Below are 13,073 nucleotides of genomic sequence, written 5' to 3'. Positions count from 1 at the left end.
AATGAATTTGTTCTATAAATTTCATCTAACTGAAAGAATCTCTTCTACTGTCTTAAATTTGTGTAGCCTCTTACAACTGTCAGGTTTGTGCCTCTAGTTGATTGTTATATCTTTGACAGATTTTTATATTTTTAATATTTTTATAAAACATTCATATTTCTGGGGCTGAAAGTATAGCTCAGTGGTAGTGCTTGCCTAACATTCACAAGGCCCCCTGGGTTCAATCCCTAGCACTGCAAAAAACAAATTTTTTTTTTTTTTAATTTGCGATTCTGGGGACACTCTACCACTGAGCTGCATCCTCAGCCCCCACCACTTTTTGTTTTTTGAAATAGGGTCTTGCTAAATTTCTGAGGCTCACCTCAAACTTCTGATCCTCCTGCCTCAGCTTCTCAAGTTGCTGGGATTACTGGTATATGCCACTGTGCCTGGCACAAAAATAAAATAAAATGAACAAAATACTCGTTTCTTTTTTTGAGTAAATATTACTCATTGAGATAATGGGCTAACAATGTAGCTCAGTGGTAGAGTGCTTGCCTGTCATGTGTTAGGCCCTGAGTTTAATCCCTGGGTTTACTCCCCTTAAAAAGAATGTGAGACAGAGAATTTTATGTACCATACTAAGATCTATGGAATGGGAAAAAAACTTGTTATTCTTGTGCTGTGAATGTTTTGGTTATATGAGCATATCATAAAATTGGAAATAAGATATTCCTTGTTCATTGATTGTGAAGGCACATATTACATCACTACAGGTTTGTCATAAGATAAAATCTGTTTAGTTTGTCTCTAGTTCTTTCAACCTTATTATTTAATTGCAAGTCAATCATCATGATATGTTGTCCCTTTAGTAATTTTGGCTTATTTTTCTAGACCCTTTTAGTTTTTAACATTCATTTAAATATTTAATATCAATAAATTATCCCACTTGAAGAATAACAAAAGCATTATTTTTATCCCTTACCACGGTTTCTTGTGGGACAGCCCTATATTGTTGATGATCATTACAATAGATATCTAAGTCATTGTGTGTGTGTGTGTGTGTGTGTTAACATTGTTGAATTCTAGGAACCTGGGAGTTTCAAAATGTGGCATCTCGGAATCTTTGTCATTATTTTTTCCTTTTGGTTTTGTTTTGGGAGGCATTGTTTGGTTGGTTGGTTTTTACTCTGCTGTGACTCAAACCAGGGGGCTTCAAGCATGGTTGGCAAGCACTCTCCCACTGATTGATTGATTTTGGGTACCAGAGATTGAACTTAGGGGCACTTGACCACTGAGCCACATCCCCAGCCCTATTTTGTATTTTATTTAGAGTCAGGGTCACACTGAGTTACTTGCTGGCCTGCTGTTGCTGAGACTGGCTCTGAACTTGCAATCCTCCTGTCTCAGCCTCCCAAGCCGCTAGGATTTCTCCCACTGATTTATATCCTCAACCCCTTTTGCCTCTTCTCTTTCTTATTCCATTCCAGTGGAAGAGAAGTGTGTTTACTCTTTCTGAAAGATTGTCTTCCATCATACACACACACACACACACACACACACACACACACACAGGCAGGTGTTCCTGTTTTTTTTTTACCAGGTCTCCTGGAAGACATACAAGTACCATTGGTTTTTTGTTTTTTTTTTTTGTGGTGCTGGGGATTTAAACCCAGGGCCTTGTGCTTGCAAGCAAGCACTCTACCAACTGAGCTATATCCCCAACGCCCCCATTGGGTTTTTTGTTTTGTTGTTTTGTTTTGTTTTTTGTGGTGCTGGGGACGAACCCAGGACCCTGCACTTGTAAGGCAAGCACTTTACCAACTGAGCTATCTCCCCAGCACCCCCCCAATTGGGTCTTAATGGTTAAAAAAGTTTACCTGATTCTGCTGACCTTCCACACGATTGTTTTTCTATTTTTATATGATTTCAGAGATTTTGAAGAAGTTCCACTTTTTATTTATTTTGAGACAGGGTCTCACTAAGTTGCCCAGACAGGATTCAAATTTGTAATCTTCCTAAATCAGCCTCCTGAGTCACTGGGATTGCAGGTGTATACCACCATGCCTGTCTGTAATTTCTTCCTTACTGAACCCATTGACCTTGGCTTATTCTTTTTTTTTAATTCATTTTTTTTGTAAACAAATGGGATACATCTTGTTTCTCTGTACATGAAGTAGAGGCATACCGTTTTGTAATCATACATTTACCTAGGGTAATAGTTTTTGATACATTCTGATATTCCCCCCCACCCCTCCCACCCCTCTTATCCCTCTATACAGTCCCTCCTTCCTCCATTCTTGCCCCCCCACCCCCCATTATGTGTCATCCTCCACTTATAAGCAAGATCATTCGTCCTTTAGTGTTTTGAGATTGGCTTATCTCACTTAGCATGATATTCTCCAGTTTCATCCATTTGCCTGCAAATGCCATAATTTTATTGTTTTTTATGGCTGAGTAATATTTCATTGTGTGTGTGTATATACACACACACACACACACACACACATATATATATATATATATATATATATATATATATATATATATAATATAGTTTCTTTATCCATTCATCCATGGAAGGGCATCTAGTAGGTTGGTTCCACAATCTGGCTATGGTGAATTGAGCAGCTATGAACATTGTTGTGGCTGTATCTCTGTAGTATGCTGATTTTAAGTCCTTTGGGTATAGGCCAAGGAGTGGGATAACTGGGTCAAATGGTGGTTCCATTCCAAGTTTTCTAAGGAATCTCCACACTGCTTTCCAGAGTGGCTGCACTACTTTGCAGCCCTACCAGCAATGTCTGAGTGTACCTTTTTCCCCACATCCTCGCCAACACCTTTTGTTGCTTGTGTTCTTGATAATCACCATTCTAATTGGGGTGAAATGGAATCTTAGGGTAGTTTTGATTTGCATTTCTCTTATTACTAGAGATATTGAACATTTTTTCATATATCTGTTGATTGCTTGTACATCTTCTTCTGTGAAGTGCCTGTTCATTTCCTTAGCCCATTTGTTGATTGGGTTATTTGTATTCTTGGTGTAGAGTTTTTTGAGTTCTTTATATATTCGGGAAATTAGTGCTCTATCTGAAGTATGCATGGCAAAGATTCTCTCCCACTCTGTAGGCTCTCTCTTCACATTGCTGGTAATTTCCTTTGCTGAGAGAAAGCTATTTCGTTTGAATCTTATTGATTTTTGCTTTTATTTCTTGTGCTATGGGAGTCCTGTTAAGGAGGTCTGATCCTAAGCCAACATGTTGAAGATTTGAACCTACTTTTTCTTCTATAAGATGCAGGATCTCTGATCTGATTTCAAGGTCCTTGATCCATTTTGAGTTGATTGGCTTATTCTTTTTCTCTGATATCTTCCATGCTGTTGACACCTCCATCGTCCAACTTCTTCCATCACTAGCATTTTTTTCCTGGTAGTACTGGAGATTGAACCTAGTGGGGCTCTACCACTGAGCTATATTCCTTTCCTTTGGGGTTTTTTTGTTAAGTTTGTTTTATGTTTTTGAGACAGGGTATCACTAAGTTGCCCAGTCTGACCTTGAATTTGCAATCATGCCTTGTGCTCCTGAGTATCTGAGATTATATGTGTTGACCACCTCACCCTGCTCTTCATTGACTTTTTTGTGTGTGGTATTGTATATTGAACCCAAGGCCTCTCAAATACTAAGCAAGCACTCTACCACTGAGTTACATGCCAGCCCTTCATTGACCTTTATATATTTCTCTCAACTTCCTGATACTTAAGCTCTCCCCCCTTTTTTGTCTCCTCTGGCTTTTGTGATAATCAGGATTTTGTATATAATCTGCTTAATGAGAACTTTTGTCATTTCTCCCACCTTGCAATGTCACATGCACTGATTCCTCTCCAGTCTGTTACCTGAATCTTGCTATATTAACTGCTTTCATTAGGGCCTGGCTCAAGAGCTAACCATTGTGCCTTGCCTATTTTATAAGTAAATGACCTATCATTTCAAATAAATTACATAGCCGTAAGCAGTCATTTTTTTGTTGTTACTATTGTAGGGTTTTGTTTTGTTTTGTTTTGTGGGGTGGTTTAGGTTTTGGGGTTTTGTTGTTGTGGTTGTTTAAGGTGTTGTTAAGATGGGGTCATGATATCTTGCCTAGGCTGATCTCAAACTTATGGACTCAATCCTCCTGCCTCAGCTTCCTGAGTCACTGAGACTATAGTTGTGGGCTCCCATACCCAAATAGCAATCTTTATTTTATCCTGTAATATTTTAATATATTCTTTAATACCTAGGTACTATGTACAGTAGGGACTTCACAAATATGCACTGAAAATAATAATTGGATTTCCTTCCTTTCAGATTCTTCCTTGAAACTCTTCCTTCTTATCCACAATTTGGATAGCCAGATGTTGAGAGGAGATAAGAGCCAGCAAATTATTGGACAGTTGTCATCTTTGCATAACATATACCTAATAGCATCTATTGATCACCTCAATGCACCCCTCAGTAAGTTAAAAGTTACTATTTTTTATTTCTTGAGAGATCCATCTTATGAAATTTTCTTACTGTTTTCCAGTATATGCTTCCTGTGTTAGATATTTAAAGACACAGGTTGCAAAAAGTTTAGGTATTCTCAATTTGATTTAGAATATAATTCTTGAAAATAAAAATTCACATGCTGAAGAAGAGTATTTAATTTGTATTTAGTGTACAAATAAAAATTTAGATGTTGACTGACAATGAAATCAGATTGTTAGTTACTGATTTGGATGGAGGTGTGATAAAAATGAAAAATTTCAGAGTTGGGTATAGTGGTATAGGCCTGTACCTACTCTGGAGACTGAGGCAAGGGGACGGATCACAAGTTCAAGACCAAGCTGGGCAACTTAGTAAAACTGTCTCAAAATGAAAAGGGCTGAGACTGTAGTTCAGGGGACAAGTGCTTGCCTAGCATGACTGAGGCCCTGGGTTCAATCCCCAGTACTGGGGGAAAAAAGGTTACATTATCCTGGGCAACTTAGTGAGATCATATCTCAAAATAAAAAGTATGAAAAGAGCTAGAGGTATAGCTCAGTGGTGGAGCACTTACTTAGCATGTGCTAGACCTTAGGTTTAATCCTCAGAACTCCCCCCCAACACACACACACACACACACAAAATTCAGGATTCATTTTATTTTATTTAATGTTTTCTCGTTCTTTCCTGGAATAGACTCTAGTAACATGAAAATAATTTGTAATTCTTTCCTTTGGTCATGTGCGGTAGTGTGGGATCATGCAAAGCAAAGTCTTTATAATTGGCTCTGGTATGAAACTACTACATATAATCCTTATACTGAAGAAACCTCCTATGAGAATTCTCTTCTGGTTAAACAATCTGGATCTCTGCCACTTAGTTCCCTGACTCATGTGTTACGAAGCCTTACCCCTAATGCAAGGTAAGAATGAAAACCATAATTCTTTTTTTAAAAACCATACAGGTGAGGGCTAGAGATGTAGGTCAGTGGTAGAGCACTATCATGCACAAGGTGCTGGTTTGATCACCAGCTCTACAAAAACCAAAACAAAGAAAAACTCTTTATATATTTGAATGTTTGTACTACAAAGTTTATTGGTGGTATATGAAAGTCTCTACTTAGTTTAAAGAATTATGAGTAATAAAAACAGTTACTAGTACTGGATTATGCAGTAGGCAAAATACTCAATACTAGTCAATTAAATTGCCCAATAATTAATGAGTACTAATATGTTTTCCTTAATAAATTTTTATATTTCTGAATAAGAGCATCTAAATGGTTATCATGAGAAAAAGCAGAATTTTGGTAGATTTTTTTTTTTTTTTTCTCCTTTGAGGTGGAGTTTTTTTTTACCTGTTGCCCAAGCTGGTCTCAAACTCGTGGGTTTAAGCAATCCTCCTGCCTCTACCTCATGAGTAGTTGGTGCATGGGTGGGCAGTGTGACACCCAGCTTGGATTTTACTTTCATTTTATGGTTATTTTTAATTTTATATTGAGCATTATGATACCCCTCAAAAGCATAAAATTCTAGAACTGTCTCATAGCTAATAAGATGAGGTGTTGAAAAACAACAAACCTTCCTGAGAATAGATAAATAAACCTGAATAGATTGAAAGAAAGAAAGCCAGCCAGAAGCAGCAGCACAAATCTGTAATACCAGCAACCTAGGAGGCTAAGGCAGAAGGATTACAAGTTTAAGGACAGCCTCAAAAAGTCAGTGAGACTCTTGTCTCAAAATAAAAAAGACTGGAGATGTGGCTTAGTGATAGAGTACCTGCCTGGTATGTACTAGGCCCTGAATTCAATCCCCAGTACTGCAAAAAAGAAAACAAAAACTTGTTTAAGAAGAGTTTTTAAAGACTTGGGGAAAATCAATAATTGAAAAGGTTAAGTATAAAAGGTGCATACAGTATATAAATTTATGAATTTATATATTTCCACCTTGCCTTATTCCAGAAAGATTTGATATAGCAGCATATGCAATATGATCTGCATACCTGCTGTTAGTGGCTAATATCTTAGGGTTATGGGAGGATATTTTCCTCTTCAGATGTTGTTAGATATTCCAAATTTTTACCAGGAAAACTAATCTTCAGTCAGAAAAAAAAAAAAAAAAAAAAAAAATACTCAGATAAAAAAAGCTTTTCCAAAGAGGATATTCCTTAGAGAAAGAAATAGAAGATAATGCAGACAGGCCAAATATTTGATGTTCTCTTTGTGTGTCTTATTACTTGCTGTTATCTCTTGATACTATTTGACTTCCTGTTTGTTTTCTTTTTCTTTAGGGGGATTTTCAGGCTACTCATAAAGTATCAGCTGGATAACCAGGACAACCCTTCATACATTGGTATCCAATATTTGTGATACTACCTCATGTGACTTTTGTTTTACCCCTTAAATTCATTTTTTGTGGAATCTAGTGAAAGCACTGCAGTTTCTCACAGTAGTGAATAAGTGGTTTCTCTCTGATGGGTGTGTCCCCCACACAGCAGATTTTCAGGCAGTACTATGGATTCACTGCAGAACAAACTGTTTGCCAATGTGAAATGAAAGACAAGACACAGCTTACTTTAAAATTTTCTGTGCTAAAACTATGCATATGTGTCTCCCAGTTACATATTTTTCACAAACGGGTGTTTTAGGAGATGATCTTCCCTTTTGCCCCCATCCCCGCAAAAAAAAAAGAAAGAAATTATTAATGTAAACATATATTTTAGTCATTGTTCAGCTCTCATGACTTACTTGTTCCCTTTTTAAAAGTCAACTTTATTCACCCTGTTTAAAACTGCCTCAAAGGCTGGGCCTAATAGCAAAGACCAAAAATCCCAGTTACTCAAGAGGCTCAGGCAGAAGGATGGCAAGTTCAAGGCTAGCCTATACAGTGCCTCAAAGGGGGCTGGATTTATGGTTCAGTGATAGATTGTTTACCTAGCATATAGTGGGTCCTGGGTCTAATCCCCAGTGGTGGGGAACAGGGAGGCAAAAACAGAATGTCCACAGGTTTATTGTGTTCTGCTTGGTCACAATTGACTACTTTCAGCAATTGGTTCTCTTTAAAAACTATAGGCCACAAGGTGCAACATGTAAAATGTTCTCTCTTGGATTAGTTTTGCTTCTTCCATGGGTTTTTTTTGTTGTTATTGTTTCGCTTTTTGCTTTTTGTTTTTTGGGGGTCTACTGGAGATTGAACCCAGGGGACTTCTACCACTGAGCTACATGGCCAGTTTTTATTTTACTTTGAGAACAGGGTCTTGCTATGTTGACCAGGCTGGTCTCAAACTTAATGATTCTCCTGCCTCAGCCTCCCCAATAGCCAGGAATCAGAGGTATGCATCATGGCACCTGGTTTTTTTGTTTTTTGTTTTTTGTTTTTTGTTTTTTTTTCCTTTTTAAAATCAATTGTTATTGATGGCTTTGGCATAATATGCTGGCTGCACTTGTTATCTGTTCTCTAGTATGGGTATCTATATATGGGTTACATCTTCAATGCTGACATATGTGCCCTCTTCTTTCAATTTCTCCAGGACTTTCTTTTCAAGATTTTTACCAGCAGTGTCGGGAAGCATTCCTTGTCAATAGTGATTTGACACTTCGAGCCCAGTTAACTGAATTCAGGGACCACAAACTTATAAGAACAAAGAAGGTAAGATTCTGCTGTGTTAGCATTGTATACCAGGAATAGTGCATATCACTTACTTAGGACAAGTATACCTTTGACTCAGACCTGATTGTGAAACATGTTCCATGATGGGTCTCGAGGATTCCTTTAGCCTATGTGCCAGTTGAGTTCTGTGGAAAGAGATATGTAGAAGTACTGTTGCTTCATTGCAGAGAAGAATACTGTGTATAAGTTCTAGTCCAAAGTAATAGGAATAGAAATATAGTATGAACCAGATAGTTCTTTTCACTTCTCTTTTCCCTCTTATTAATTCAGTCTACATTTGTTGAGCACTAACTGTATATCAAATATTATATTGTAACAGTTATAAGCAAAAACCTAACTGCTTTTCTGATGGAGCTTAAAGTAGTTGGATTCAAGATATACTTGGCAAGCAAAATTGATAAGAATTGATGATAGATGGGATATGGAAAATGTCAGGAGTGATTCCTGACAAGAGAGAGGTGGAATCACTGAATGAGAAACTGGCAAAGCAACATTTGTGGGGGACAGATCATAAGCTAATGATCTTAGTAAGTTTACACTTAACTCTGGAGGTTCCTCAAGTGGAAATGTCACTTAGGCAGTTGGATACCTGGAGCAAGAAACCAGAGGAAAAACCTAGGCTGGCAATACAAGATTATGATTCCTATTTATTCAGGTTGTAATTAAAAGCAGGCATTGGAGGGACTACTACAATGAGGACATTTATTTTTTTTAACAGGGTGTCCATGACAAAGTTGGAGCTGTTACTTTCAATTATTTGAAATCATATTAGACCTGACCCTCAAAAATTTCAATTTCATATGGTTCAATTTAATAGAAACCATTTTTCTGATTTCACTTAGATCTTTTACAATTAATGTCTGGAAAGAGAGTAGCAGGCTCTACTTTGTACTTTCCTTGATACCATTGGGACGGATCAAATCACAGGGGTTTAATCCCTGTGTCTGATGACTTGTGACTTTCTTTTTGAATGAGGACATTTAATGAGAATTGAGGGCCAGTAACTAAGCCAAGTCTTAAATTTAATGGCCAAGTAAAGGATAAGCCTTTAGAGGTGAGGAACACAGCCAGAGTGCCAGGAAGAGAACCAAGATATGATGTCACAGAAGCCAAGAGTAGCATCTTTTTAAGAAAGAGAGAATAGTCTGCTGTGTCAAATGCTGCTGCGAGGCCAAAAAAGATGAAGACTGAAAATATCCATGGAATTTAGGAATATGGAATTCCTCATAATGGAGCAATAGCTAGGTTGGACTGTGTGGAGTGATAAGTGAGGAAACAGATTTAGACAGTGTTCTATCTCTGTAAAGGTAACAGAGTAGGGCAACAGTTGGAGAGGAATGAAGGAAACTAATGAAGTCTATTTTAAAATGAGAGATGCCTGAATATGTTTAAAAGCCAGTGGGAAGGATCTTGTTGAGAGGGAAAAAAAAGAACTAGAAGTCAGGTGTCAGATTCTGGAAGAGGGCAGGAGGATAAAGGATCTGAATCACAGTGAAGAAAATGCCTACCTACCTACCCCACTCTATTTAGTTTTTATTTTCTAGTAAAGTAGTTTAACTATAACTCAGTAATTTAAAATACATAAATAGGCCTGTTTGTCCTTTTACCTTAACTTTTATACTTAGGTATTTCTTGGAAATACTGCATCAAAAAAAATCAAATCCATTTCATTCATGGTATTATATTTTTTAGGGAGCTGATGGAGTAGAATATTTGTTAATTCCTGTTGACAATGGAACATTGACTGATTTCTTGGAAAAGGAAGAAGAGGAGGCTTGAAGCTATCTTTTGCTCTTGAATCTTCCATTGGAAGGATTGTGTACCCCAGCTGCAACTCCTCTAGTCAAAAGTGTTGTGTTTACATCCAACATTAGATTATTTTTCCAGCATATAAGATTCAACGTTGGGAGGGGGTATGTCATCAATTTGAACTTTTGATTAGCCTGGCTGGTGTACCATCTCTAGTACTATGCAGTGGTCCTTGAGTTGCAGAAAATGTGCCTTTCACTCTCTCTGGAGACTTCTTGCTGGAATGATAAGTGCGCTCAGGGACTATTTGGAACTGGATGCTTTTGAATTCTTTTCTACTGAAGATATTATTCCTAATTTTCTGAGGGCCTTTTAACACTCCTGGAGTTGATATTAAGTGTGCTTGTTCCAGAGCACAGAAATATAAAGACGAGCATCATATAAGTGTGTTCTTTGTTTTGAAACAGATGAGTGGAGAAAGCAGATCATTTCTTGCTGTTTGTGAAATAACTTAAGAAAAGGTCTAGTGGAGAACTAGTAGGTGATCTGCCTTTCTCCATTTGGATTTAGGTTACATACTTGGGACAGGGGGTAATACTGTTCAGTTGGGATAGAGGGATAAGCATAAGGAGTATATAGGGTGTGTACCCAACTTAGAAAGCACATCAACTATAGATTGTATTTGGAAGTCACTATCTTTGCCATGACCTTGACCTTTATGACGTAAGTGAGAAGCCAGGCTAAAGAAATTAAATACTGACTAACATTTTAGTAATTGTTTTCAAAACACAAAAACATTTCATTATTCTTGTATACTGACACTAGTGTATTAGTGGTTGGCTGAAAATGTTGGTTTCTCTGTCAAATAGATATAAAACTCACTGTAAAATATTTCCATTTTTCCTTAAAGTGACAATTTCAAGCTGCCTAGATATTTACACAAGCTTTTCTTCTTAGGAAAGAAAGGCTAAACTTGGCCACTATTGTCAGCTTATAGTTTACACATACCCCCTAAGCTATTTCACACTTGGAACTGAAATTCTTTATTTAAATATTGTTGTAATAAAGTCTTCAGTGCATCAGTTTTCTCATTTCTTATCCTGTAAACCTTTTTCAGGAAAATATTTCCAGAAATGTTTGGAAATGTTTTCATTTCTTTGTGGTATATAATTAATTTCATGTTAAATCCACTTATTAAGGATTTAGTCTTATGCATAACTGTTAACGAAAATATGGGAACAAATTTGTACCTGAATATGAGATTAAAAATTTGATAGTACCAAAGGATATTCAATGAAAGTGAATTTCCTTCCCATTTCTTGATCCCTGATCATTTAGGTAACCACTGATAGCAGTTTCTTAAGTATTCTTCCAGAGGTAATCTATGCATATGTGTCTTTTTCTCCTTTTAAAAACATAACGGTAACATGATACTTGCTAGTTTGCACCTTGCTTTTTTGCTTAATATATCTAGTTTTGACAACTGTAAATGGTATAAAAACTATGTAAAACCTTTAATGATCTAATGTGCAAATTTTTGCATTTGCCTTTAAATACTGGTTTATTTTTGTAATTTTTGTGTTTATACTATTTGCAAGCAGTATGTATCAATAGACTTTACTATTAATAAAAAGCCAATTTGGATAGAATCATGTTTTTAAATTTATAGTGCTTTTTTTTTTACTAAAATATCTGAAAGTAGTTTCAAAAAAATTTTTGAGTTCATCTGACAAAACCATTGATGATCATATTCATTAACTTATGTCAGCATCATTGGTTCCTTAAGGCCTACAAGTCATGTCTTGAACTCAGTGCCTTGTGCTTAACAGGCAAGCACTTTACCAACTGAGCTATATCCCCTACATCTTGATTTCTAAAGCTGGAATTTCTTCAGCTGTCTTAACTTGCTTCTAGTAAGACTGAACAGACATTCTGAAATCTTGAAAAAACTTTCTGAATGTTTGTAATAAAATGGCAAAAAAAGGTATGGGGGTTGTAGAACATTTACTTTTTATAAATAGCATAAGACAATTTAATTCTTTATGCAGGCACTGCTAAATTAGTTCTCATAATACTCCAGAAACTTTTTTTTATATTTGATCATTTCATTTATATAAAAAAATCAGTGGATAGTACTAATGAGCTAGGAACAGTGGCACACACCTGTAATCCCAGCAATCAGGAGGTTGCCCAAGGCCAGCCTGGGCAATTTAACAAGACCCTGTCTCAAAGCTTAAAAAAGAAAAGTAAGCTTCTAACGTTTATAATTTAAAAATATATTTTAAAAGATTTTGGTACTAAGGACTGAACCCAGGGTGCTTTACCATTAAACTGTATCTTCAGTTCTTTTATTTTTTTATTATCCTCCTGCCTCAGTTCCAATTTACTGGGATTATAGGTGTGTGCCACTGGATTGGGCTAGAAGCTTACGCCCACCTCCAACCCCGCCCTCAGCTAATTCAAATGTGGAGCTAGTAGCATTTTTCAGAATATGCTTTCCTGCTTTCTAGGAGGCAAATGACTCTGCTGGCTTAGTCCTAAATGACCAGGACACTTGGTCACAAAGATCTGCCTTCACATAGGTTGCACGGCTCCTAAAAACAGAGGACTGGATAAATTGTTACATAAATGATTCTGTGCACTGGCTTTCTGTAATTATTTGAATTATCCTTGAGAATAGTCTCCTATACTTTGATTTTCAAATCATAAAGCATTTTAATTAACATTGAACACTTATTATATAGAAGGCTCCACTAGTCAGGAGTTATGAGGATATGAAGACAAAATATTTACCAGATTATTAAAAGTTACAGCATCCTTCATGTACTGAATAAAGTAAATCCAAGACTATTGGTGGAATAGAAAATGCAACTTTAAGCATGAGTATAGCAGAAAGTTCAATGCCCAGTTTTCATAACTTTATCTATCACTTTGGCCTCAAGCCTTCCTAAGTAATTTGGATCATCACCTTTACCTTTGCTACCCAAAGTACCGGCCTCAAAGTGGCAATATCAGCATCTATTCGGAACTCAGAAATACTTGGGCCAGGGGCTGGGGAGATAGCTCAGTTGGTAGAGTGCTTGCCTTGTAAGCACAAGGCCCTGGGTTCGATCCCCAGCACCCAAAAAAAAAAAAAAAAAAATACTTGGGCCATAGACAAACATCTGAACCAACTTGCATT

The 13,073-nt window shown here is 36.8% G+C and overlaps 1 protein-coding gene across 2 annotated transcripts in view; it reads left to right on the top strand.

Moving 5' to 3' along the window:
- The window catches only part of Orc2 (origin recognition complex subunit 2), a 45,914-nt gene extending 34,373 nt beyond the window's left edge, over window positions 1-11,541 (top strand). For both annotated transcript variants that reach the window (XM_047546011.1, XM_047546010.1), the window contains 5 exons: window positions 4,323-4,469; window positions 5,229-5,400; window positions 6,765-6,826; window positions 8,004-8,122; window positions 9,836-11,541. In XM_047546011.1, the coding sequence (XP_047401967.1) occupies window positions 4,323-4,469; window positions 5,229-5,400; window positions 6,765-6,826; window positions 8,004-8,122; window positions 9,836-9,922 (587 nt within the window). In that variant the 3' untranslated portion in view covers window positions 9,923-11,541. The remainder of the gene's footprint in view (window positions 1-4,322; window positions 4,470-5,228; window positions 5,401-6,764; window positions 6,827-8,003; window positions 8,123-9,835) is intronic.
- The last annotated feature ends 1,532 nt before the right edge of the window (window positions 11,542-13,073 follow it).

The sequence above is a fragment of the Sciurus carolinensis genome, chromosome 3 (genome assembly GCF_902686445.1).
Source record: "Sciurus carolinensis chromosome 3, mSciCar1.2, whole genome shotgun sequence".
In the NCBI taxonomy this organism is placed as follows: Eukaryota; Metazoa; Chordata; class Mammalia; order Rodentia; family Sciuridae; genus Sciurus; species Sciurus carolinensis.
The sequence above is the reverse complement of the archived record's forward strand: the minus strand, read 5'-3'. Positions and strand labels throughout refer to the sequence as shown.